Here is a 26,244-nt window from a genome sequence, read left to right as displayed (position 1 = left end):
ATTTCAGGATTCTAAGAATTGAACAGTGAATAACCCCACCCTGGCACAACAGGTGCACCCTACAGCACTACTCCCAGGCCCTGAAAGCAACACCCTCTACCTGGCACCCGCCCATTTACTGTCTGGGGTCCCCAGGCAGTTCTGCTGGGGACAAATGGGAGGTGGTGCATGGTCAGGAGGTCAGGCTTCCACGGCTGTGCTCTGCATAGGCCCCAGGAGCTTGGTTGAGGAGGTCCTTGGACCCTCCTCTGCACAGGCCCCCGCAGCTTGGGTGAGGAGGTCCTTGGCCCCTCAAATCTGGGCATAGCCTCAAAAAACAGACCACACAGGCTGGTGACCAGTATCACGCTCAGGAAAGAGACATGAAAACCCAAGCCTGGCTACCTCACCTGTCTCTGACCAGTGTGAGTTCAGGTGGTTGGAGCCCTCTGGGAAGCCACTGGGGTGATGGGGACCGGCAGAACCCTCTAAGTATGAGCTGGGCACAGGGCAGACAGGTCCAGGCCCTGTGAGTGGCTGTCTCAGCCCCTCCTGTTGGCGTTCTTTTTCCTCCATTGGCAGAGGATAGATTGAGCAAAATATTTGCATATGATGGAATATTCTAGTTTTCCTAATATTAAAGAGCTGTTTAAAGTAAAAATTGTATTAAAAAGATGCCTAAAATTGGCAAAGAATTTGGATAATTCACAGAAGAAGAAATACAAAGAGCCCATTAAATACTGAAACCTCATTCATAATAAAATAAAGCAAATTACAATGTAAGGAAAAACACTTTCCCCTATCAAATTGGCAAAAGATTTCACAATACTCATGTTGGCGAGAGTGTGAAACGCTCTCATATTAGAATGAATCACATGAAATTGCCAACATTTGGCTTTTCTGGCCTTTAAAAGTGCAATTGCATATGGTTCAACCTACTATGTTGTTCGTTGAATAAACTGATACAATCGCTATAGAGAGCAATTTGGCAATATTTGTCAAAATAAACTTATTCCAAATATTTATTGATCAGCTATATAATGTAGAAGATATCATGAAAGGATATTAATTGCATGGATATTTATAATAGAAAATAGTCCAACCATACATACCATGTACATCTCTCAGTGGAATCTACGAAACTGTATGAAGAATGGAGAAACTCTTTCTGTACCATTAGAGACTAATATGCAACTTATTGTTAGTGAAAAATGCAAGATGTTGGAACAGTGTGTATACTATTCTGTCATCTGGGCTTGGACAAAAAGGGTGTGGCAGGGTTGAGTGTGTAAAATAGATATATCCATAAGTATATGTGGACTATTTCTTGAAAAAACCCAAGTTGTCTCTGGGAAGAACTGAGAGACCTGAAGGCAAAGGGGAAGGAGATTCACCTTTTGTAAGAATACTTTTCTGTATCATTTGAATTTTGTAACATGGGCATGCATTAATTTTTTTTTTAAAGCCCTGCTTTTTCCATGCCGCAGGTGGATTGTAACCAGAATCATCAGAGTTTGGAATTACGCCTGCCACAAAATGCGGCAATATCTTGGGATATTTTATTTCATTCTCCTTTTTTTGCTTTTCTTCTCTTTGTATTTTCCGAATTCTTATGTGGTATCTACCTTGTTCCCCTATGATGTTAAAGGCTGGGTGGGCAGCAAGTGACAGCAACAATGATCTTTACAAACAGGACAGAAGTCCACTGTCTAAGGAAATAAAATCCATTAGAAAGGCCACCTAAAGTGCCTGGAAAGAGAGACGGTGGCAGAGGTAAGTGGGTGAGAAGTTCCAGGTGTCACCTGTGGCAAACTTGGCTCCAGTCCCCCAAATCATTTTTGAAACGTGAACCCAGAAAGTAGAGAATGTCAAACTAACAGCTCACCCTCAAACTGAGTGCGTTACAAATTTTATTACCGCAATAGTCGCACCACGTTTTTAACAAGGGTAAAGAGATTGCAAAACGTTTTCTTCCACAGTGTCACTGCTGCAAAAGTTATACCTGTGGAGGAAAACATTGTCAGCGTGAGGCTCTTTTGCTTGTGGAAATGTGACTTCAGATGAGTAAACAGCATTCGGGCAACCCCCTGCATTCAGCTCCCCTTGACCTAAAAGTTCTGCTTTGCCAGGCAGAGTCCGAGTAATTCTTACTAACTAAACCTGCTCAAAGAGCACCCCTTTCCCTGGGTGAGCTCCGAATGGGTGGAAAGTGAATCAGCCATGTCAAACTGAAGCTTTGCAAACTGCAAAACCGAGGGGTCTCTGATGGGACTGCCTCTTTGGGTCTAGCAATGAGTTCCAGGGACCAATAGTGCCCCAGCCAGCTCAGAGGGACTTTCTCTGTCAAATTAAGGTCAGAGAGGGCCCCTCATACACTGCTCTGGGAATGAAAAATGTGGCAGCCACTTTGGAAACAGTTTGGCAGTTCCTCTAAAGGTTAAACAGAGTTATCATACAGCCAAGCAGTTCCACTCCTAGGTATATACCCAAGAGGATGAAAACAAAATCTTGTACATAATTTCAAAGCAGCATTATTCATAATAGCCCCCAAGTAGAGACAACCCAAATGACCAACTGATAAATGAATAAAATGTGGCATGCTCATATAATAGAATATTATTTGGCAATAAAAAAGAATGAAGTACTGATACATGCTACATGAATGAACCTTGAAAACATTATGCTAAATGAAGGAAGGCAGTCATGAAGGACTATACACTGTATGACTCTATTTACATGAAATGTCCGGAATAAGAAAACCTACAGAGACACAGAGTAAATTAGTGGATGCCTAGGGCTGAGGAAAAGGGATGTGCAGGTTGAGAGATGATGGCTAACAGGTATGGGGTTTCTTTTTAGGGTGATGAAAATATTCTAACATTGTGGTGATAGTTGCACAACTCTGTGAATATTCTAAAAGCCATTAAATTGCACACTTTAAATGGGTGAATTGTGTTTTATGGGAATTATGTTTCAATAAAATTTCTTAAAAATAAAAAAGATCCTGGAGGGTTATTAATCCTGAGAAACTAACCAAGTCAGGTTGGAGCAAGCACCAAGCATGAGAAGCTGGCCACTTCCAGCCTCTTCCTTCTCTTGCAGGTGTCTTCGATGCAAGGGGAACAGTGTGGCCAAGCTGGCCATCCCTCCAGGTTTAGCTTCAGAATGTAGCTTCTTGATGAGAGAGCCCTCATGTGGGTTGGGGACTCTGGTGTTTGGATTATACAGCATGTGTTCTATACTGTACTTAAAACAGGAACTCCACCCCCACTTAAATACTGAGAAATCCAGACATTTTCACATTGCATTGCACTGCCAGACCATATGGACTTCTCAGTTTCATATCCAGCTGGCTGAATTGATGGGCACAGTGGAAAGAACCCTGGATGGGCTGTCAGAAGACCTGGGTCCCAGTCCTTGTTGTGCCTCACAACTGAGTATAGTAGCCCCCCATTATCTGCAGTTTTGCTTTCCATGGTTTCAGTTACCCATGGTCAACTGAGGTCCCATAATAGGAAATGGGAAATTTTAGAAACAAACAATTCGTAAGTCTTAAATTACACATCATTCTGAGTAGCATGATAAAATCTTGCTCTGTTCAGCTCTGTCCCACCCAGGACATGAATTGTCCTTTTGTCCAGCATATTTCCTATTCATATAGTATGTATGAATAGGAAAAAAACCCCATAGTATATGTAGGATTTGGTACTATCTGAGGTTTCAGGCATCCAACTGGGGTCTTGGAGCATATCACCCATCCCCACAGGTAAGGGGGTCTACTGTACACAAAATGACGGCCCGTTGACTGTGACATCTGATCCTTCCAATAATACACTGAGCAATTGGGATTATTGCCACTTTTACAGCCAGCAAATTTAAGTCATGCAGCTGAGCAAAGATTTGGTGTGTGTTTTGAAAACATTCTGAAGTCCAGTATTTTTCCCTTTAGATTCCCTACATGACCTTAGACAAGTTACTTGACTTTCCAAATCTTACTTCCTCATCTTAAAATGAGAGCAGTTGAGAGTCGACATTTATGTTTCCTTTATTCTCTATTATCCCATTGTTTTTTAATTATCCTCTTTTGAGGTGTCGTTCTTTCCATATTTTAAAAACAGTTATGTTCTCTCCCAATGCCTACTAAGTAGGATTCTATTCTCTCAGAATGGAAGAACTTGTCATTATGAGCCAGATTCCCAACACAGTGTGTATCCCTCTAATGCTATAGTCTCCAAACAAACCTGTTTACGTTAATAACTGTACATCAACTGGAATTAACTCAGAGATTTCCCCTATGTACTTCCCAAGTGCTTTCCTTATTGTTTGAGATAAAACAGTCATTCATATTTGCCCGTTTCTTGAATCTGTGCCTATCTGTGCCTACATGCCTTGCCCCTGCCAAGTTGAATTTTGCCTAAGGAAAACAATTTTGGTTTTTCAAAGTAAATCAGATGGATGGATGCAGAGTTGAGATGAACACCTGGGAAGATGAATGGATGGATGGGAAGATCAAAGAATGGCTGGAGGGCCAGAAGAATGATGAGATAGGTGTCTGGGTGGATGGGTAGAGGAATAAGTGAATGGGTAAGTGGTTAAGTGATTAAAAGGATAGAGAAATGGATAGATGGGTAGGTGAATGGATGAGTAGATGGGTACATAGATGAGTAGGTGGGCAATTGGATGAATGAATGCATAGACAGATAGATCAATATGTAAATATAAATAACCAAACTTAGATGCAATAAAAAATACGTACTCAGTCCCATCTTCACCACTTTGCACTGTGATATGGGAAGCCCCCAGTTTGGGCTTAAATAGACTTATCACACGGTTGTTCCAGAGGAACTTAACTTTCTGTATTTTGCCAACATTGAGATCCACATCAATAGCATGTATGTGACTTGCATCTGGTTTGAGGGATCCTCTGAAAATATGGACATAAAATGTTATATCAGCTGGATATATGAATACATAAGATGATCGCAATCTATCACTTCTCTAAACAATAGTTACTGTTGTTGGTTTTCTGCAAACACCTCGAATGACTTCATACACATCCAGGGGCTGCCATAACATAAAAGTATTTGTGCAGAACACACCTTTTAAAAATATTGGACTCCAGATTTCCACTGTTTTAGTTTTTATCTACAGCTAAGTCAAATATTTGGGGTGGCATATTAATGGTCTAAAGTTTGCTACAGGACGATTTGGGGCAATGTCTTATGTTTAAAGATGCATGTGGTTCAGCAGATGCCATTTGTTAGCATCTCATGTGTATTACAGGAATTTGTCAAGGACATTTAATTCAACACAAACATTTTTATGTAAAAGTGCAAAAACAGAACCTAACTTTGTTGCACAGGTTATGCATTCATCTAACACATATTTACCAAGCACCTCATATGCCCAGCAAAGGCCAGATGCTGAGGCTACACAACATGGATGAGATGGCCACAGGCTTCATGTGTGTACCTATGTGTGTGAGGATGGGGTGTGTGTTGGTAATATGCCATACAGATGTGCCTTGCCTGAAGAGATTTTGATATTTGCAAAACCCAAGTGAGAAAGGAAACTATAGGCAATATCCCTGATGAACACAGACACAAAAATCCCCAACAAAATGCTAGCAAACCAAATCCAACAGCAAGTTAAAAAGGTAATTCATCACAATCAAGTGGGTTTTATTCCAGGAATGCAAGGATGGTTCTACATATGCAAATCAACAAATGTGATTCAACATATAAACAGAATCAAAAACGAAAAACATATAATAATCTCAATAGATGCAGAAAAAGCTTTTAATAAAATTTAATGTCCCTTCATGATAAAAAGCCCTCAACTAACTAGACATCAAAGAAACATACCTCAAAATAATAAAAGCCATATATGACAATCCCACAGCTAACACTATATCGAATGGAGAAAAGTTGAAAGCATTCACCCTAAGAACTGGGACTAGACAAGGATGTCCACTCTCATTACTCCTATTCAACACAGTACTGTAAGTCCTAGCCAGAGCAATCAGGCAAGAGAAAGAAATAAAAGGCAACCAATTGGAAAAGAGGAAGTCTAGTTATCTCTGTTTACTGATGACATGATTTTTATACCTAGAAAATCCTAACAATTCCCCTAAAAGTCTGCTAGGCCTGATAAATCACTTTAGTAAAGTTCCAGAATACAAATTAATGCACAAAAATCAGCTGCGTTTCTATACACCAAAAATTCTCAATCTGAGAACCAAATCAAGAATTCAATCTCATATACAATGGTCACAAACACAAAATATACCTAGGAATACATTTAGCCAAGGAGGTGAATAACCTCTACAGGGGGCACTATAAAACACTGATGAAAGAAATTGTAGATGACACGAACAAATGGAAAAACATCCCATGCTCATGGATAGGAAGAATCCAAAGTGATCTACAGATTCAACATAATTCCTATCAGATTAACGATGCCATTTTTTACAGAATTAGAACAATTCTAAAATTGTTCATATTTTAGAATATGAACAAGAAAGAGCCCCAATAACCAACATAATTCCTATCAGATTAACAATGCCATTTTTTACAGAATTAGAACAATTCTAAAATTGTTCATATTTTAGAATATGAACAAGAAAGAGCCCCAATAACCAAAGCAATCTAAGCAAAAAGAACAAAGCCAGCGGTATAACATTACCTGACTTCAAACTATACTACAAGGCTACAGTAACCAAAACAGCATGGTACTGGTACAAAAATAGACACATATATCATATACCATTGGAACAGAATAGAGAACCCAGAAATAAAGCCACATATCTACAGCTAACTGATCTTTGACAAAGTCAACAAGAATAAACAACGAGGAAAGGGTTATTGAATAAACCTAATCAATAAATGGTGCTAGGATAACTGGCTAGCCATAGGCAGAAGAATAAAACTGGACCCCTATTCTTCACCATATACAAAAATTAACTCAAGATGGGTGAAAGACTTAAATATGAGACCCAAAACTATAAAACTTCTAGAAGAAAACATAGGATAAAACTCCTGTACATTGGCCTAGGTGAGGCAGGTGGATCACCTGAGGAAAGGAGTTTGAGACCAGCCTGGCCAACATGGTGAAACCCCATCTCTACTAAAAATGCAAAAAAATTAGCCAGGTGTGGTGGCGGGCTCCTGTAACCCCAGTTACCTGGGAGGTTGAGGCAGGAGAATCGTTTGTACCCAGGAGGTGGAAGTTGTAGTGAGCCGAGATCCGAGATCTCGCCATTGCACACCAGCCTGGGCAACAAGAGTGAAACTCCATTTCAAAAAAAAAAAAAAAAGAAAAGAAAAGAAAAAGAAAAACAGGAAAAAAATAAGAAGTTATGACTAAGACCTCGAAGCAAATGCAGCAAAAACAAGAATAGACAGAAACTCTTTAGTTTAATTCAGTCGCATTTAAATTAAACTAAAGAGTTTCTGCACTTTAAAAGAAGCAATCAATGGAGTATACAGACAAACTATAGAATGGGAGAAAATATTACAAACTACGCATCTGACAAAAGATTAATATCCAGAATCTACAAGGAACTTAAATCAACAAGAAAAAAACTAATAACCCCATTAAAAAGTGGGCAAAGGACTTCTCAAAAGACATACAAGCCTCAAGCAAACAAATAAAAAAACTCTCAACATCACTAATCATTAGAGAAATGCAAATTAAAACCACAGTGAGATACTATCTCATATCAGTCAGAATGACTATTATTAAAAAGTCAAAAAAAATAACAGATGTTGGCAAGGATATGGAGAAAAGGGAATGCTTACACACTGTTGGTAGGGATGTCAATTAGTTCAACCCCTATGGAAAACAGTATGAAGATTTCTCAAATAACTTGATAGAAAAATATAACTTCATTTTGACCCAGCAATTGCACTACTGGGTACCTACCCAAAGGAAAAGGAATAGTTTATCAGAAAAATCCTGCACTTGTATGTTGATCACAGCAATATTCACAATAGCAAAGTCATGGAATCAACATAAGTGTCCATCAGTGGTTGATTGGATAAATAAAATTTGGTATATAGACAACATAAAATACTATGCAGACATAAAAAGAATGAAATCATGTCCTTTGTAGCTACATGGATGAAGCTGAAGGCCATTATCTTCAGCAAAATAACTCAGAAACAGAAAATCAAATACTACATGTTCTCACTTATAAACAATGGGTACACATGGACATAAAGCTGGAAAGAATAGACACTGGGAACTCCAAAAGGAGAGAGGTTGGGATGGGGATAAGGGTTAAAAATTTATCCATTGGGTGCAATGTTCACTGTTTGGGTAATAGGTTCACTAGAAGTCCAGACCTCACCATTATACAATATACCCATGTAATGAATCTGCACATGTGCCCCATGAATCTAAAATAAAATAACAAAAAAAGAAAAAAACAATCTAGTCAGATGACTGACATTCCAAAAGGAGTTAGCACATGACTCATTTTAAATAGTGAGTTCCCACTCTCTGGGCCTCACTCTTCTCATATGTAAAACGGGATGATTGAACTAGACACTGAAACTTTCTTCCAGCTAACATCCTAGGATTCAGTGGTTCTGTATAATAGATGCCTAGATCTATAAAGCACTTTATACTCAGTCGATTTTGAATAATCTATTATGGAAAGTATGATCATTTCGCATTACTAGTGAACTTACTTGAAAATCTCATATTGTTTTGAGTTTCCATTACTTCCATACAAAGCAATCCTGATGTACCCATTCACATTCTCTTTTCCAGAAAGTGTGACTGATACCTTATATCTCCAACCTGTCCAAAGAAATACAACCCATTTAATGAACTCATCTTATTGAAAAAATGAAAACATTATTGTTCCAAGCTGTGAATCCTCCAGGGGTAAGAGGTAAAAGGACTGTGACTTAATTGAATTCCTGGGGCCCAGGAATTAAGGGGGTAAGTTTCTAGGCGGGAGCGAGGGACTCAGGGGTCAGTAAATATTATGGTTCAGCACAGTCCCTTATGAACACAGCAAGGTATGCGCTCTTGATGAATGAAGGGCAGCTGATACTGCACATGTGTATTTTGACTGATACATGGTACAATGGACTGAATTCATGTGGGTAAGAGCCCACATGAATGGGATCAGTAACCTCATAAAAGAGACCCCAGAGAGCTCTCTTGTCCTTTTTCCACCATGTGGGAGTATACAACAAGAAGACAGCAATGTGCACCAGAACCTGACCGTGCTGGCACCATGGTCTTGGATTTCCATCCTCCAGAACTGTGAGAAATACATTTCTACTATTTATAAGCCACCCAGTCTATGGTACTACGTTACAGCAGTCTGAAAAATGAAGACACTGGGTGTATTGCATGTTGTTTTGTCACTTGCCTTCTTACTTCATACATCTTAGAGGTTTTCTCTCCTCAGTATGCAGAAGTATAACCTTCTTTTTAATGGTTACATGTAGTATTTAGTCTATAGTATTTAGTCATTCACCAACTGGTGGACATTTAGATTTTCCCCTCAATCTTTTGCTCTTAAAAACAAAGAGTGAGCATGCTTGAACACATCATCTTATGCACACATGCAAGTATTTCTCTCTGGTACATTCTGAGAAGTGAAGTTACTGGGTTAAAGGAATGTGCATACAAAATTTTATAGATACAGCCAAACTGTTATCTTTTATGATAAATATTTTGAGAATTAAAGGAAATACTGTATGTGAAAAGTGTTTTGTAAGGTGCTGATATAAATTTTTAAATTTGAAACTCCCTTAGAAAATAACTGCTCTTCTTTCCAGCCATTATATGATATTATTCATAGTAAATGAGTCTTGATAATTTTACTGTCTTGTACTTTTAAAATAAGAAGCAGGGCAAAATGACATCACCACAAAGTGTGTGTGTGTGTGTGTGTGTGTGTGTGTGTGTGTATGTAGGAGGACCAATATAACAGTCATGACTGCAGTGACTTCTTGACTTACAGTGACTTTCACGTTGCCCTCTTCTGTTAATAGATGCATCCTTCCTGCACCAGGCGTGGGTGAACATGTGACCCAGCCTGGGCCAATCATTATGCTTTTCTCTGCTGGGCAGGAGTATTGGTTAGAGGGGTGAGATCCAACACAAATTCCATTTCACTGTCCTTTCATTACAACTTAACCTTGTTGTAGTTAAGTTTCTATCCATCGTTACCAAGGATACTGACTAATAAGGCTGGCACACTTTTTAAAATTATTTGCAAGAATTTGAAGTGAGTAAAATGGAAACTTACTAGTAAAGTTACCACTCTCTCCTGTGTTCAGGAAAAAGGTTTGTTCCACAGCACTGGTTTTCCCCTCAAATTGGTCAGCATAGTGCCCCATTTTGGGGCATCCTTCAGCTGGACAAGGGAAACAGTTATTCTAGTGGAAAAAAAAACCATAATGTGTCTGTTAGTGGTAGACCTTTGACTCACTCACCTAATCAGTCAATTCATCTTCCTTCCTATGTCTATCTACCTATCTACCCATCACCCACCCAACCATCCACCTTTCATTTACCTATGCAACCATCCATCTACCCATCCATCCCCTATCCATCCTTTCATCTACCCATTCATCCATTCTCATACCTATCCACTAATCCATCCATTTCTGCATCTATCTACCCATTCACCCATGCATCCATGTGTCCATCCATTCTCCCTTCTATCCACTGACTCATGCATTACTGCATCTATCTACCCATGCATCCATGCATCCATGAGTCATCCATTATCCTACTTATCCACTGATCCATGCATTCCTGCATCTGTCTACCCATGCACCCATGCATCCATGCTTCCATCCTTGGAATTGTGCATAGAACTGTGCTAGGCCCTGCAGAGTATCCAAATAAGTGCCTTGAAAACTTGGAGTATAGTTGAGAAAACAAGTCATATCCAGGAAGCAGTAAAATTAAAACATGAATGGGGAATGCAATACAATATATTTAGGGAGAAGTAAATGGGAGAGATAACAAGTTATTTCAAAAGAAGTGAGGAAGGGAAGATCCAGGACCATTTTCACTTTAATGTGAATTATTTCTCCAGACTTGTTGATTCTTATTTGTTGTTTCTCAAATGATAGTTCTTTAATTAGGCCCAGAGGAGGCAATTTGCTGTCTTCGAATCAGGGATTTGATTGCTTTATGCCACAGTGTCATTGTCATCTGCTCTTTGGCCTCATGCCACATCCAAAATGCATGGTGTGTAGAGCTATTTTGTGATTTGGAAGAAATAAGACAAGTACTAGAGGCCACGTTGCTATCCATGACCCAGCAAGAACTAGCACAGTGAAGGCTTCTCACTGAACACTCACAGACCTTGGAGATCAAATATGATGTCCTTTTGACCTCAGTTCAACCCAAGAATGTCAAGGTTAAAATTAGTTTTGAAGGACAAAATGTGAGTTTAAACATCTTAACCAAGTAATTAAAGTTTAAGTCATCAAATAATGAATGAATTTATGTCATCAAATAATGAATGAAAATTAAATGAATGTCTTTAGTTTTAATACACTGAGAAGGACCTGCTACTACCCATTGAAGCACCCCCTAAAAAATCAAACAATTTCAGAGAGTGGGATATTCTGCCAAGTACCTGGTCTGAAATCCTCGTAAGTGGCAAGTCTTCAAAGACCAAGAAAAAATGGGAAGCTGTTCTTGATTAAAAGAGACTAAAGAGACAACAAAATAATTGCAATGCAAGAAAAAAAAAGAGAACAAGGGAAATAAAGAAAGAAGGCAGGCAAACAGACATAGATCTAGAGGGCATTATTTGGATAACTGGAGAAGCTTGAATATGTACTATATATTAGAAAATATTAGTGTATCAAAGATACATTTCTTGAATGTTATTCTATAGGAGAAGGATCTTGTTTTTAAGAGATGGAGGCTAAAGTTTTTATAAGTAACATGTCATAATGTCTTTAATTTACTTTCACATAATTTAGAAAAAAGTGTACATACACACATATAAAATGTTAGCAATTGGTGCATCTAAGTGATAGGTGTACAGTATTCATCACTAGTCTTCTTTCACCTTCTTTGTAAATTGGAAATTTTTCTAAATGAACAACTGGGGACCCTAGTAAGGGCCCACCACAGTCAGGTCTGTGCCTTTCCCCTCCAGCCCAGCCTGCTGCCCCGGGGAAGATGGCTTTGTGAGGCACAGAATTTCTATTACCTCCTTTCATTAGTTGCAGAGTTACATCTCTTTGTTCTGTTCTAAGCCACAGGACCACAAAAACACCCCAAACAGAGCCACCAACATCTTCCTCAGCCTCCTGGGGTAACCTACCTCCTGAAACTCATTGTAGGAGGCACAGGGATAGCCCAGGAAGCCATCGGGGTTGAGGATGCTGCTTGAGTAATACTCGAAGCTTCGCAGGTGATTGCAAGCTGCAAAGTTACTAATTCCTGAAAAACAAAGACCCTGGATGCTCAAAGGAGGCCTTCACTTTTAAGCGTGAACAATCCATTCTGACTAAGGAGGAATCACCTGCACATTTCACCAATGGGTGTCGGCTCCTGAATATCTTGGGACATTTGCTGAGGAGGGACCTACTCAGGGCTAGGTGACTGTGGAGGAGTGACATGTCCTGACAAGCACCTTTGTCCATTCTTCCAGGGGCCAGGCACGTAACACAAATGAATGAGAAGGGCTGGGGGCTGGGAGTAGGGTGGGGTGGTAGGGGAGAGAGAGACACACAAAGTGACAGAGAGGGAGAGAGAGGCAGACAGAGGCAGTTGGTCGGGGAGAGAGAGAGAGAGAGTCAGAGAGAGACAGAGTTGGTGGGGGGAGAGAGAGAGTAAGAGAGAATCAGAGAGACAGTTGGTGGGGGGGGAGAGAGAGAGACAGTCGGTGGGGGGAGAGAGAGAGAGAGACAGAGAGTTGGTAAGGGAAGAGAGAGAGACAGAGACAGAGAATCAGAGAGAGACAGAGAGACTTGAGGGGGAGAGAAAGAGAGAGAGTCCGAGAGAGACAGAGAGTTGGTGAAGGCGAGAGAGACAGAGAGTCAGAGAGGGACACAGAGTTGGCGGAGGGGGAGAGACAGAGACAGAGACAGAGAGAAATGGAGAGAGAAAAAAAGACACAAAAAGAGATAGGATGAGAAAGAGAGATTCAGAAAGACAGAGAGAGAGGATAGAGACAGAGGAGAGGCAGAAAGAGAGAAGAGAAATGCAGAGACAGAGGAGAGAGACATAGAGAGGGTATATATATATATACACACATACACATACACACACACTCTCTAGAGTATATATACACACGTACACTATAATATATATATTGTGTGTATATATATAATATATATGTGTGTGTATATATAATATATATGTGTGTATATATATAATATATATATGTATATATAGAGAGAGAGACTAAGAGAAGATAGCAATAGCTATAAAAAGGGCCCCTCTAACCCTGCACAGTCTAGCCAGGTGTTACATGTTCAAAGCCCCAAATCGCTGGGTCCTCTGATTTTTCATAAGAAGCCAGTACCTCCACTTATACGTGAAAACCTTCATATGCATGAGTGGAGGCAGCGCATCCGCATCTTAAAAACAGTTACCGTGCCGGCCCATCCAATGCTGCTGCAGACCACATCCTATCTCTGTGAGGACCCCGGACACACTGGGCAGGCCTTTCCCATCAACCAGGCTTTTTGATTCTTCCTCTTTGCTATGCAAGGCACAAGGTAAAAGCGGTGACGGCAAGGTGGCCATGACCTCTGGCCACTCTCTCACTGCATTTTATTTATCATCCTTTTCTTTCGAAAATGTATGGAAAGGTGTTTTTTTCATTTCTCTGGCTCCTTGGTAGAAAACTTCCCATGGAGAAATGCACAGTGACCCTGGCACACTTGTGGACCACTCCTGGGGGGTCTGCGGGGCTTTATCGCCACCCACTGAGAAAGGAACACTTCCCTTTGTGCCCAAGGTGGCTTCGTTGTCCACGGCTCCCGGCCCTCGACCCAGTGACTTCCAGCTGAAGCCAGGTTCCCTGTGCCCACGTCAGCGCTCATCACCCGACAACAGCACCTGTTTCAAACTTAATTGTTTCTTTCATCCAAAATTGCTGCCCTGGGACCCCATAATGGAGGAGAAAGTGGATTTAATTATTCCTCAGTGCCCAGTGCCTGGGTGACTCGGAGCTTGACACAATAGAAACACTCCAGTGCTCATGGGCTGGTTCACTCGAAATTGCCTCTCTAATTAAACCTGGGCTCGTTCCTATTATGTGTGCCCTGCTCATCGTTTGTGGGAGGCGGCAGCTATTATTGTGACTCTGGTGCACTTTCAGGGAGCCTGGAATGGTCACATCTCCCCAGGAGTTACCTGAGGGGACAAAAGCTCCGTTTATGTGCTGGTGGATGCTGGCGGTCGCTTTGTCGACTCTACTCTTTGACATTAAGCACATGGAATATTAAAATGCCACACAAAGCTACTCAACTCAATGTAAAAGTACATTTCGTGCCTGCTTTGGACAAGGCCCTGAGCAGGGTACTGGAGTGTCTGAAACGTGCAAAACACAGTCCTCGGCCTTGGGGAACTCCTAGCTCAGAAAAATAAAGAGTAAAATGATGACAGGCCCAAAACCTCCCTTTTCAGAGAGGAGAGTGAAGCCTGGTGTCAGGGGAGGAGAAACAGGAATCAAAAAAGGCCAGAGTAAGGGGCAGCAAATCAGATGGGGCAATGAGGTCACCTAATGGCGGAGCATGGGCCCTGCTCTCTCAGATGAACAGAAATGTACACAGCTGGCCAGCAGCCACCACGGGTCTCCCAGACCTCCAGGTCCCCCCTCCCACACGTGCACCCCAAACCCAAAGAGCACATCCCTCCTTTGTCTTCTTCTCAGCGAAGTCCCCTTCCATTTCTAGCACCTAACAACAGCAACCAGCAAGCAAGACAAGCAAGTCAAGGCCTTCACATCTTGGCCTATGCCCTGCAGTTCTTCAAGGAGCAAGTGCTGCAGATAGGATGGGTAGTCAAAGCCAGAGCCAACATATCAGCCAAGCCGCTATCCCAGGATCCTGACAACAGGCAGATACACAGGCTGGGGCATGAGATCAGGGCTTTATAGTTAGAAATTGGGCTTAGATATAGAGTGGTCTTGGATGAGCTATGTAATTTTTTTTTTTTTTTTTTTTTGAGACAGTCTCACTCTGTCACCCAGGCTGGTGCAGTGGTGCTATCTCGGCTCACTGCAACCTCCACCTCCTGGGTTCAAGTGACTCTCATGTCTTAGCCTCCCGAGTAGCTAGGACTACAGGTGCATGCCATCACGTTCAACTAATTTTTATAGTTTTAGTAGAGATGGGGTTTCACTATGTTGGCCAGGTTGTCCTCGAACTCCTGACCTCAAGTGATCTGCCTGCCTCAGCCTCCCAAAGTGCTGGGATTATAGGCATGAGCCACCACGCCCAATTGAGTTATATAATTTTTCTGATCCTCAGTTTTTGGATCTGCAAAATCAGAGTAACCATCTCACATCAGTATTGTGAAAACGCCTGGCACATTTTCACAACACTCCATAAACGGTGGCAAATGACAGCATTATGAAGGCCAGCCCATACATTCGGCTTTCTCCCCAAACAGAGCAATTACTGTCTTACTTCTTTAATTTACATACCTTCCCATATTCCATCGATATCAATGACGGTTGAAAGCATATTTTTCTGACACCCAGGCATTTCCTCTCCTCCATTTGGAAAGAAATCCAGATGGCCCACCTTTTGGCTCATTCCAAAACCTAAAACATTTGAAGCAGATGTAAGCGGCGAGGTGAGTGGTCCCAAAGTTAGGTTGTGGACAGAGCAAGACCCTTTTTGGCAAATTCTCCCTTCATCACAGCTACCACTGCCTCTAGCTCTGCAGAAAGTTCTCAGAGATGGGTGCTTGGCAAGATGAGGAGGAAGGAGAGGGCAGAGGAAGTGAGATGGGGTCGGGGGCTGGGCTCTGGGTAAGTGAGACACAGATGTGTATCTGTGTGTCTCAGAAAGTCCTGGATCATATTGATATGCCCTAGTACCATCATGCACCAGTAGACATATCAAGACTGGTGCAATTTGTATTACTTTACTCATTTTAAAATTTTGATGTCTACATTATATTGTTATGTGGAGACTACATAATGTTATATTGTGAGCCATAGCATATGGCTAGGATCTTTGCCTTTCAAAGCGCAAGAACCCATGATCAAATCCTGGTTTTACTGACAGATTTTGTGATCTGGGACAATTATTTAACCTAATTGAGCCTCAGTTCCTCAGCCATGAAATGGTGATAATAAAGCCCACTTTTTAGAGTGTTGCAGAATTAATGACCTAATGTATGCAAAATGTTCAGTGTAGCACATAGTAAACACTAAGTAAGTGATAACATCATCATCATCATCAAAAACATACCCTTTATTGGCAAGTTTCATGAGTGGCTATGTAAGAAAATATTGAAAAAACACTGATTTTAGAAGAATTAAATAAAGGGATAAAGTCTCCAACAAAACAAAGTATAACCAAAGCTTTGACTGAAGAAGTAAGAAAAATATTCAAAAATTAACTTCGTATTTTGCAAGTACAGGTCAAGTTTTAAGAATAAATACTTCCGCCACATTAGTTACTGGTAGATTGGGGAAGGATGCAGAGTTTGAAGATTGATTGACAACCTTTCATAGACTACAGAAGGGTTTTTGTTTAACCCAGGACTGCAGGCTGATTCCACTGGCATTGTACTAGCTATTTATTTGGGACTGCTACCCATTTTGACTGGTTGGTGCCCAAGCCATTCCTGTAGCTATTTCAAATGGCCTCCCCTGCTGTCTGTGTATGTGTATGTGAAAGGGGATATCTGGACCCAATGTCATTAGCTGTAGCACAGGTCAGCAGGAGATGGGATTGAGGAACTCACCTAGGGAAGGAACTATGGGAGCAGAATCTGTGTGAATCACATCCACAAACATGGCGTCAGATGGGTCCAACCGAACCTCCTCAGGCGCACCCTGGAAGCAAGGCTCTGCTGGATCCAGCCCTGAAAGAGAGAAGGTAGGCAGGCTGAACTTTAAGAACTGGGATTTAAACCCAGTACTGGTAGACTGAGCTCCTACCTCAGCAGCTATGGTTCTGGGGGTTGGGTCTGCAGCTCTTGGTCTGCCTAGGAGAGAGAGTCTGGGACAGAAAGGCTGGGAATGGGGTCATTGCCTGTGGATGAACATTCAGAAATCCCCAGTGCCTGGCTCCATGAAGGATCTGGGTAGCCTCCGTACACCCCTCCTTTCCCTTTTTCTTTTTATCCTCACACGTTGCCATTTGGCCACTGCTCTCAGAGACTGCAAGACCCCAGGCCTTACCCAGTTGCATGCATCTACTCCTTTGTGTGACTCATGCCATTCTCCAGCCTGCTGTGCCCTTTCCCATATTCCTCCTTTATCTAAATCTTTCTCCTCCAAACCCAGCTCACACACCACCTCCTCATGGTTAAATGGAAAATCTAATCCCTCTCCTTTCTCAGCCCATTCCATCCACATTGTATTATTTTGCAAGCTGCTTTGATTTTTATTTGCCTACTTAGTTGTCTGCCTCCTGGACTAGACAGTGGATTTCCTGTGGCAGGGGCTGTGCCCAGGTCATCTTCAGAGAGAAACAGAGCATGGGAGGAGGAGGCCTGTATTCTTGCCCTAGTTCTGCTGCAGGTCAAATGTCTGTCCTCTCTGAGCTTCTGTGTCCTTACCGGAAAAGTAGGAATAATGACAACCACCTACCTTAGAGGGTCGTTGTGAAACCTTCATGAAAAGATGTAAGAGAAGGGACTTTGCAAACTGCAAAATTCTACATAAACACAAACCAATACCCCCTCATCCCTCACCCAGTGCCTTGGGCAAAGGGACGTTCATTAAATGTTGATGTGAACTGTTTAGAGAAGTTACACACTGATTTGGCTGCACAAAATAGTTATTTGTGTCTTTGCCTTGTATGCATTCAGTTTAGCGCTTCATTCATCCATTCAATATTTACTGAGCACCTTCTATATGGCGGGTCTCAGTGTGCGTTTGCATTTTCTGTCTTTGCCCGGCACAGGAAAGACATTCCAACAATTATGTGGAACTGATGAATTTTTAAAACCATCTCACATTTTTTCTTTTACTTTGCCATACTCTGAAAATAATAGTCCTTAAGTCATGGATTTAATGTGCTAGTTAAATCTTTCTCCTTTTCTTTGAGATCTCACTGTTGCCCAGGCTGGAGTGCAGTGGCAGGGTCTGGGCTCACTGCAAGCTCCGCCTCCTGGGTTCATGCCATTCTCCTGCCTCAGCCTCTCAAATAGCTGGGACTACAGGTGCCCCCCACCACGCTTGACTAATTTTTTGTATTTTTAGTAGAGACGGGGTTTCACCTTGTTAGCCAGGATGGTCTCGATCTCCTGACCTCATAATCCACCCGCCTTGGCTTCCCTAAGTGCTGGGATTACAGGCATGAACCACCGCACCCGGCCTCGCTTCTTTTCTTTTCTCTTTCTCTCTTTCTCTTTCTTTCTTTCTTTCCTTCTTTCTCTCTTTCTCCTTCCTTCCTTTTATCCTTCCTTCCTTCCTTCCCTCCTTTCTTTCTTTCCTTTCCTCCTTCCCTTCTTTTCTTTCCTCCTTTCTTTCTCTTTTCTTTCTTTTTCTGAGATATGGTCTCCCTCTACTACCCAGGGTGGAGTGCAGTGGGGCTATCACAGCTCCCTGCAGCCTGGAACACGTAGGCTCAAGCAGTCCTCCCACCTGGGCCTCTCGAGTAGCTGGGACTACAGGCGATAGCCATCACGCCTGGCTAACTTTAAAACTTTTTTGTAGAGACAAGGTTTCACCATGTTGCCAAATTGGTCTCGAACTCCTGGCCTCAAGCGATTCTCCCGCCTCAGCCTACGAAAGTGCTGGGATTACAGGTGTGAAAAAAATGAATGCATTTTTATTTTTAATTATCCATTTTCTAATACACATTATGGAAAATTATTTTTAAATTTAAGACCGGTCATCACAAAAAATCGGTACCCAGGAGGACCAGCAGGGGCGCCCTTGGGAAGACCAGCAGGGTTGCCCTTAGCCGTGCACACCCGGGGGCCGCCCGGAGCCCCGCGACCCCTACCTGTGATTCTGCCCACGCGGCCCCCCAGCCTCCTGCCCGCCTCCGCGGCCGTGTGCGCGCCCAGGCTGTGGCCGATGAGATGCACGTCCTCAGGGCTGTACCCCAGCTGCGTCTGCGGAGGGATAGCGCGTCAGGAACACAGCACCGTGTGGGGACCCGCTGGTCGGAGAGCCGGGCGCCGGGCCCTGCCAGGGATGGGGGCAGGACCCGGGCTCGAAACTCGACCCCCACGGCTTGAGCACACCGCCTGGGGCAGGGCGACCCCACTCGCCATCTGCAGCCTGAGAGTCCCCCGGGGCCGGCTCGTGCGCAGGGCAACAGTGCTGACCAGCGGCCACCACGCCAACTGCAGGCCACCTGGGCGGGCGAGGCACACGGCCTGCCGCCCCGGACCGCCCCACCCCCAGCTCTCTTCCCTCGTCCCTGCGTGGGGTATGGCCTGTCTGGGAGAGCGCGGGTAGAGTGGGCCCTATCTCTGCCCCGCCCCGCCCCGCCCCATAGATCCTGCAGAAAGGTCCAGGGCCTTCCCTCGTGGGTTGGCTGAGGATGAAAACTCATCTTCTGCACTGGGAGCTGCTGGGCAGCCCAGACTGCTCTCTGACCCCTGCAGAACAGCCTGCAAGGAAGCTCTATTTCAAAAGTGGAAACCGAGGCTCAGTTTGCCTCAGGTCCCATAGCTAGACAGTGATAGGGCAAAGTGTCTTCGGGACAGCAGGCAAAGAGGAAGGGCCTTCATCTTGGGAATGGTCCTTCTTGATCACAACCTGGGCTACTGGCTACTGGCTCCTACCCATGCCCACGGGTCCCCAGGCTGCCTCTCCGCGCCTCCCTTCCCCTCTCTCTGACCCCTACCCACAGGACAGGGCCCAGGCAGGGTTTTACCGACAGTGTTTGTATTAAGACAGCTGTCTCCGCCCCCACGACCCGAATGTTTTGCACGGCTTGGGTGTACATTGTGTGGGACCCGTGCCTCCAGTCCACACAGATGCAGTTCACCTTCTCCACTTCAAACATTTTCTGGGGAAGACAAACAAGGGAGAGAAATCAATTTATAAACAGCCCCCAGTTGCATACCCCACAGATAGGCATTCACATCTGTCAAACGCCTAGCCCATGCCAGAGTTTCAATATTCCTATACCTGCCATGACGGCACCCTCACTGCAGTGCTATGGACTGACATGCTAATACCCGCTTAACAGATATGGAAACTGAACCCCAGAATGGGTAAGTGACGTGTCTAAGGTCTCACACATCGTTAGGAACACAACCAGGTTAAAAAGACCACTTACTAAGTCAGATGTGAACAGACTACTACTAAATTACATGTCAAATTCATCTCCTCGGTTGCACCAGCCACATTTCAAGTGCTGAATAACACACATGGCCAGTGGCTTCTGATTTGGACAGTGCATATATAGAATACCATCATCACTGCAGAACATTCTATTGGATAGCGGTGCTTTAGAAGGTAAAATTTAAGTGTTTTTTAACATCACAAAGGGGTTTTGCATACGTCATCAAGGATAAATGCCCAGTAGTTTGCTGCAGTCTCTACCTTGAGACTTTTTGACTGAACTCTGGGTGTCTTCAGCCTCATAGGAGATTGTTGGCTAGAAATTGGTAGGTAGGGAGATTTTAGCAATGGATGCCCTTGGGAACTGGGCTTTACTCGGTGGTGTTAAAAAGGACCCATCTTTCTCTGAAGTATTTCATTTCCTGGTCTAAGGGAAACTGGGGGTGCAGTGTTTGAATCTGTGTGTTGGGTGCTGGTCTCATCAGAGAGTGGCCAAGTGGTGGGGCCCCACCTTGCACATGTCCGACGGCCAGCTGTCCTCCCCCTTGTCTAAGAAGCCATGGATGATGAAGCGTGTCTTGCGGTCCAGTTGGAAGTTTGAAGCCTCAATGGTGTCTGGTTCGGTGCCAGTGATTAGCTGGTTTAATTTAAAAAGATTAATTTGAGTGTTGGCCTTTCCAAGCCACAAGCCTATTAGAGCCAGTTTCAGAACTGATATCTTAGCTTCAACGCCCACGAAGTTGGGTCGGACTAGAAGGAGCTCCTGACCTGGGGTTGTGGATAGAAATCAGAAAGTCCAAGTTCACAGACCCTCTGATTTAATTAATCCTTAATCCATGTCTAGTATTTCAGTTAATCACAAAACTAGACAATAAACCACAGTGGTATTAGCAACACCTGTGACTCTGTCCCCCGTAGCAGTCACAGGTATTTTCAGGTCATAATATAATTATTGCAGGTATCTAAAAATATCATTTGTACTCATAAATATTTTAAATTATAGTAGTTATTAGGCCAACCGCTAGATCTTGTTATTTAGTGAGATATAAAAAGCACATGTATGAATATATCACTTATTTATATGTTTAAATGTTTTGGTAATTTTTTTTTTTTTTTTTTTGAGACGGAGTCTAGCTCTGTCGCCCAGGCTGGAGCGCAGTGGCCGGATCTCAGCTCACTGCAAGCTCCGCCTCCCGGGTTTACGCCATTCTCCTGCCTCAGCCTCCTGAGTAGCTGGGACTACAGGCATCCGCCACCTCGCCTGGCTAGATTTTTGTATTATTTTTTAGTAGAGACGGGGTTTCATCGTGTTAGCCAGGATGGTCTCGATCTCCTGACCTCGTGATCTGCCCGTCTCGGCCTCCCAAAGTGCTGGGATTACAGGCTTGAGCCACCGCGCCCGGCCAATTATTTTTCAATATAATTCATTTCTTTTGTAATCCAATATGTTTTGTTTTTGCATTTAAAAACATTGACCTGGCCAGGCGTGGTCGCTCACGCCTGTAATCCCAGCACTTTCAGAGGCTGAGGCGGGCAGATCACAAGATCAGGAGATTGAGATCATCCTGGTTAACACAGTGAAATCCCGCCTCTACTGAAAATGCAAAAGTAAAATTAGCCAGGCACAGTGGCGGGCGCCTGTAGTCTCAGCTACTCAGGAGGCTGAGGCGGGAGAATGGCGTGAACCCAGAAGGCAGAGCTTGCAGTGAGCTGAGATCACACTACTGCACTCCAGCCTGGGCGACAGAGCAAGACTCTGTCTCCAAAGAAAAAAAAACCAAAAAACAAAAAAACAAACAAAACAGCAACAACAAAACAAAAAAAACCAATGACCTAAGAACGGGTCTTTAGGCTTCTCCCAGGTGGTGAAAGAGGTTCCTGGCACAGGAAAGGTGAGGAACCCCTGGACCAGAAGCTTAAGCCTGGAGGCAAATTCAGTTCAGTGGAGCTATGAGACTTTGGAACGCACTTCTAAATTACCATGGGCTGCTCGGACACCCTTCCACCAACCCTTACAGACAAGACACCAGAAGAAGGATCACAAAATAAAAATAGCACAGTAACCATGTCCAGGCTGACTCTGGGCTGGTAGCAGTAAGAAAGCTGGGCTGTCACATAGAGTCCCACAGTGGGCGACCTCAGAAACCTAGAGACAGACACCTGGCTCCCTAAACTCTGTCAGGGACCAGAGCTGTGAGCTGCTGGATTCTCAGCAATGTCTTCCTTGAAACTGTCTCCTGGTCACTTCTGACACCCTGGAGCAAGTCTGATCTGCTTCTGCTGGGCAGACCTGCTGCAAACTGGAGGTTGCTCCAGAGGACCTCATCTTTTCTCTATTGTGGTTACATGTCCCCTCTCCCCTACCTGTCTTCTAGCTCTTCAGGAAGGATTTACACCTGCCCCCACCCCCAATGCCCAAAAGGCTTCTCTCCCTCCGCTCTCCTGTGTAGAAACGAGATAACTTTCCAGTGGCTACACCAGGCCTGGGCTTCTCCATAGATGCTACTCATAGTCCCTTCCTCCCAGGAAACGGCATTTATGCTGGGGTAGCCACTGAAATTCTCTGCACCAGTGTGTGTGAATGTGTAAGTTTCTTGGTTAGGCATCAGTAGATTTCATCAGATACTCAGGCATTTATGATCCTGAGAGCTACGCATTGGATTCTATGTCTAGAATCCAATTTCTAGAAAATTCCAAGGCAGTGACTTATGCCCTAGACAGCCATGCAAAGACTCCACTGTGGCAGCCCAAATATACCCACCATGCAGCGTTTACATGCCCACTCTTACTTGGAAGTCGTTTGGATTTTCATTTGTGTACAGAAGAAAGCGGGTGTCGATGTCCTCGGGGGACCAGGGAAGTAATTTTGTAGGTCGCTGAAGGATTCCTGCCCATGGTTTTTCATCAGAAAAGCAGCCAAGTTGTCCATAGCAGATCTCTTTTCCTAGGGTGAGCCACAAACAGGACATGTGTGAACTTCTGGAAAGAAGCAATGTCATATCCATACAGGAAAATTCTGCAGGACAGAGCCTCGGTTTGGCTAAGGCCAGTGCTGGTCTTTATCTTTGCCATCAACATTTCCCAAACTTCTGGGACGATAAGAATCACCTGGGGGCTGCAGCATGGCGGGGTGGGAAGGGCGGGTGGGGACAGGGGACAGTGTGGGGAATAGGTGTATTGCATCTACACATTCATAAGTCCCTCCCTCAGAGATTCGGATTCAGAGGGTCTGGGGTAGGGTCCTAGAAACACATATTCAGTAAGTGCCCCTTACCATTAGGCAAATTGGGGCATTGCTGATGTATAGGTTGGTGCAAAAGTAACTGCGGTTTTTGCCATTGAAAGCAATGTTTTTTGCAGTTATTTTTGCACCAACCAACCTAATACAAACTGCTGCCTTAAAACTACCTCTTTCAGGAAACTTGCAGCTGGCCCTTTACATGTAAGCATCCAGTAGTGAGTATCAAGTGCCTACAAACTCTGTAGCACAGAGTTGCTACTTTGTTTTCCCATCTCTACTGCATACAGCATAGGCCGTGCCCACACCAATTCACGTGTCTTCAAGTCATTCTTTTATGCATATTTTTTCAAATGATTCTCTGCCGTTTCATATTTTCCCTTTTGCTTTGAAAAGATAAGTTTCTTAAGAACAGGAATGATTTGTGTATCACACTACGTGTGGTAGAAACTCAATACATGTAATCCATGATCCAAATAACCACATCTAAGTCCGAGAGTACTTTCTGTGTCCATGACATAAACATGATCACAGGATATGGTCACTAAAGGTGACATAATTTCAACCCAAAGGATTATAATGAGTCCTTTCCCTTATGCTTCCTCAACTCCTGTACTGATGATACCAAATATTGGTGAATCATTAAAAAAACTCATAATAGTTAATACTTGTTTACTATGTGCCAGATACCATGTTAGTACTTTACTGGTATAATATCATTTAAGCCTGAAAACACAAATATGGACTTATTATTATCTCCATTTTACTGCTGAGGAAACCAAGGCACAGAGAGACAAGGTAAGCTACCCGAGGTCACGGCTAGTGGTGGAGGCAGGATTTGAACCCAAGAAGTTTAAACGGGAATGAAGCTCGAACTTGAGGGGACACAAAGATAAACGAGATATGAACCCTGTCCAGAAAGAGAGGAGCTCTAACGGAAGCAATACCGATGGCGTTGAATTCGTTCCAGAAAGAGGGTGCACGCTTGGAGGTGGACTCTAGGAGGCTCAAGCAATGTTTGCCCCAGGGAAACATTGGTTAAATGAACGGGCTCGAATGCAAGACATTTGGGCTCTCTTAAGTAGAGAGCAGGAAAGCGTTGGAAGGTATGAGTTGGTGAGGGTGAGGGGAGGTGGTGGTGGCAGGGGCAGTGCTGTGCTTCCACAGGCAGTCCTGTGTTTTTGGGACTCGAGTACAGGGGGTTGAGAAGCGGAAGAGCCTGAGGAGGCTGGGGGCAGTGAGAGTGAGGCTTGAGGCTTGGCCCTGATAGGGTTTCCTGCAACTCGGGAGGACCAGAAGCTGGGCAAGAGGGAAGGCCCCAGGAGGAAAGAGATGAGGAGAGAGCCTGGCGTGAGCCTTGGGGAATGTCCACATTTGGGGCAGGAGGAGGCTGCAGGTCAGCAAAGGATATGAAGAGGGGTTGTATGGCTGGAGGCGCAGTTGCACCCACCCCCGGCTCCGCTGTCAGCAGCCCGGTCTTAAATCATGGCCAGGTTGGAAGGAGAGGCCAAGAGTGGGCTGGCGGGGTTGAGAAGACAAGGGGGAAGGGTCACAAGGCAGAAGAAAGCCCCCACAGGGACCCAAGGAGACCATGTCTGCTACAGCAGGGCTTGGGGGGCCAAATTGGGCAGTGAGATATTCCGGCAGGAGAGGAGGTGAGGCAGCCCCCACAGAGAGGGAACGGCTCCTGGAGGAAGCACGCCTGTGAAGGCGTAGGCAGATGGGAAGTCAGCAGGCTGGGGCTCAGGGGGCTCCAAAAGAAAGGGAGGTGATTGGTGTTTTAGGATAAGTAGAACTTGAATATCTGTATCTCCTCTGGACAGAACCAGGTGAGGGGAACAAATTGGAGAGACAGAAACGGTGACTCTGACAAGAGGACACGTGGGCATGATGGCAGAAAGGCAGGCTTGCCTGGCAAGACTGGGCTTTCTTGGGAGGGGGCACATCCACATGGCTTTGGTCTGCAGGCAGGGACAAGGGCATTGGGACCCAGTGGGAACACCACACCCTCCACTTCTCCCCGTCATAAAAGCCTTTGCAGGAAGAAGGGGGCCAAGGAGGAGGGTTACCAGAGATACTCCCGTGTCCAGCACAGTGTCCTGTGTCTGCCTGAGAGTCAACATTCTCTGAGTGGCACAATTGTTTTCTCTAAGTAACGATAATGCTCTTCATAATCATGATAATAATTATTAATATACCTCTAGCTGCCTCACCAAAGGCCAGCCCAGGTACGTCACTTTCTCCCTAAAGGAATGGTGACAGCATCCTCACCTCTGACTGTGGCCAGCAGGAGAAGGCTGAGGGTCCAAGGGGGCAGCATCTACACGGAAGGAAACACAGACACACACAGACCCACGCGCACAGTGAGACTGGCAGGGGCAGGACCCAGCCGAGTCAGGAGCCCTGGTCACACGGACAGTGAGTGGAACAGACACCCAGCAACCCCGGGCCCCACAGGCCTCTCCCTTGAGGTGGGGACCCTGAGGCTGAGTCCTCCCAGTGCACAGGGAGACAGCAGCACGCTAGGATCCTGGACTCAGGGGCTCCACTGTAGCGGCTTCCCTGCCTCTGGGCCATGCCCCTCTTGTAG

General features: G+C 44.2%; 1 protein-coding gene across 1 annotated transcript; it reads right to left on the bottom strand.

Moving 5' to 3' along the window:
* Positions 1 to 1,874: 1,874 nt before the first annotated feature.
* Positions 1,875 to 25,974, bottom strand: LOC102146002 (pancreatic lipase-related protein 2). Its single transcript, XM_005566532.5, has 12 exons — positions 25,926 to 25,974; positions 23,206 to 23,360; positions 20,928 to 21,053; positions 20,004 to 20,138; positions 19,122 to 19,233; positions 16,909 to 17,028; positions 15,635 to 15,754; positions 12,299 to 12,417; positions 10,253 to 10,382; positions 8,673 to 8,784; positions 4,736 to 4,903; positions 1,875 to 1,981 (listed from the first exon to the last, which is right to left on the bottom strand). Exons 1-12 carry the CDS (start codon positions 25,972 to 25,974, stop codon positions 1,918 to 1,920), a joined length of 1,410 nt encoding a protein of 469 aa, XP_005566589.3. The 3' UTR covers positions 1,875 to 1,917.
* Between the last annotated feature and the right edge of the window lie 270 nt (positions 25,975 to 26,244).

The sequence above is a fragment of the Macaca fascicularis genome, chromosome 9, assembly GCF_037993035.2.
Source record: "Macaca fascicularis isolate 582-1 chromosome 9, T2T-MFA8v1.1".
In the NCBI taxonomy this organism is placed as follows: Eukaryota; Metazoa; Chordata; class Mammalia; order Primates; family Cercopithecidae; genus Macaca; species Macaca fascicularis.
This window is presented reverse-complemented; position numbering and strand designations above follow the sequence as displayed.

Bases quoted from the DNA above. Each gene is read 5' to 3' on its own strand.
- LOC102146002 (XM_005566532.5), bottom strand. From the start codon at position 25,974: ATGCTGCCCCCTTGGACCCTCAGCCTTCTCCTGCTGGCCACAGTCAGA. The intron at 23,361-25,925 runs GTGAGGATGCTG...GGCTCACCCTAG, and splicing joins CCTGCTGGCCACAGTCAGAG to GAAAAGAGATCTGCTATGGA. The intron at 17,029-19,121 runs GTAGGGGTCGCG...TCTCTCTTTCAG, and splicing joins CCGCGTGGGCAGAATCACAG to GGCTGGATCCAGCAGAGCCT.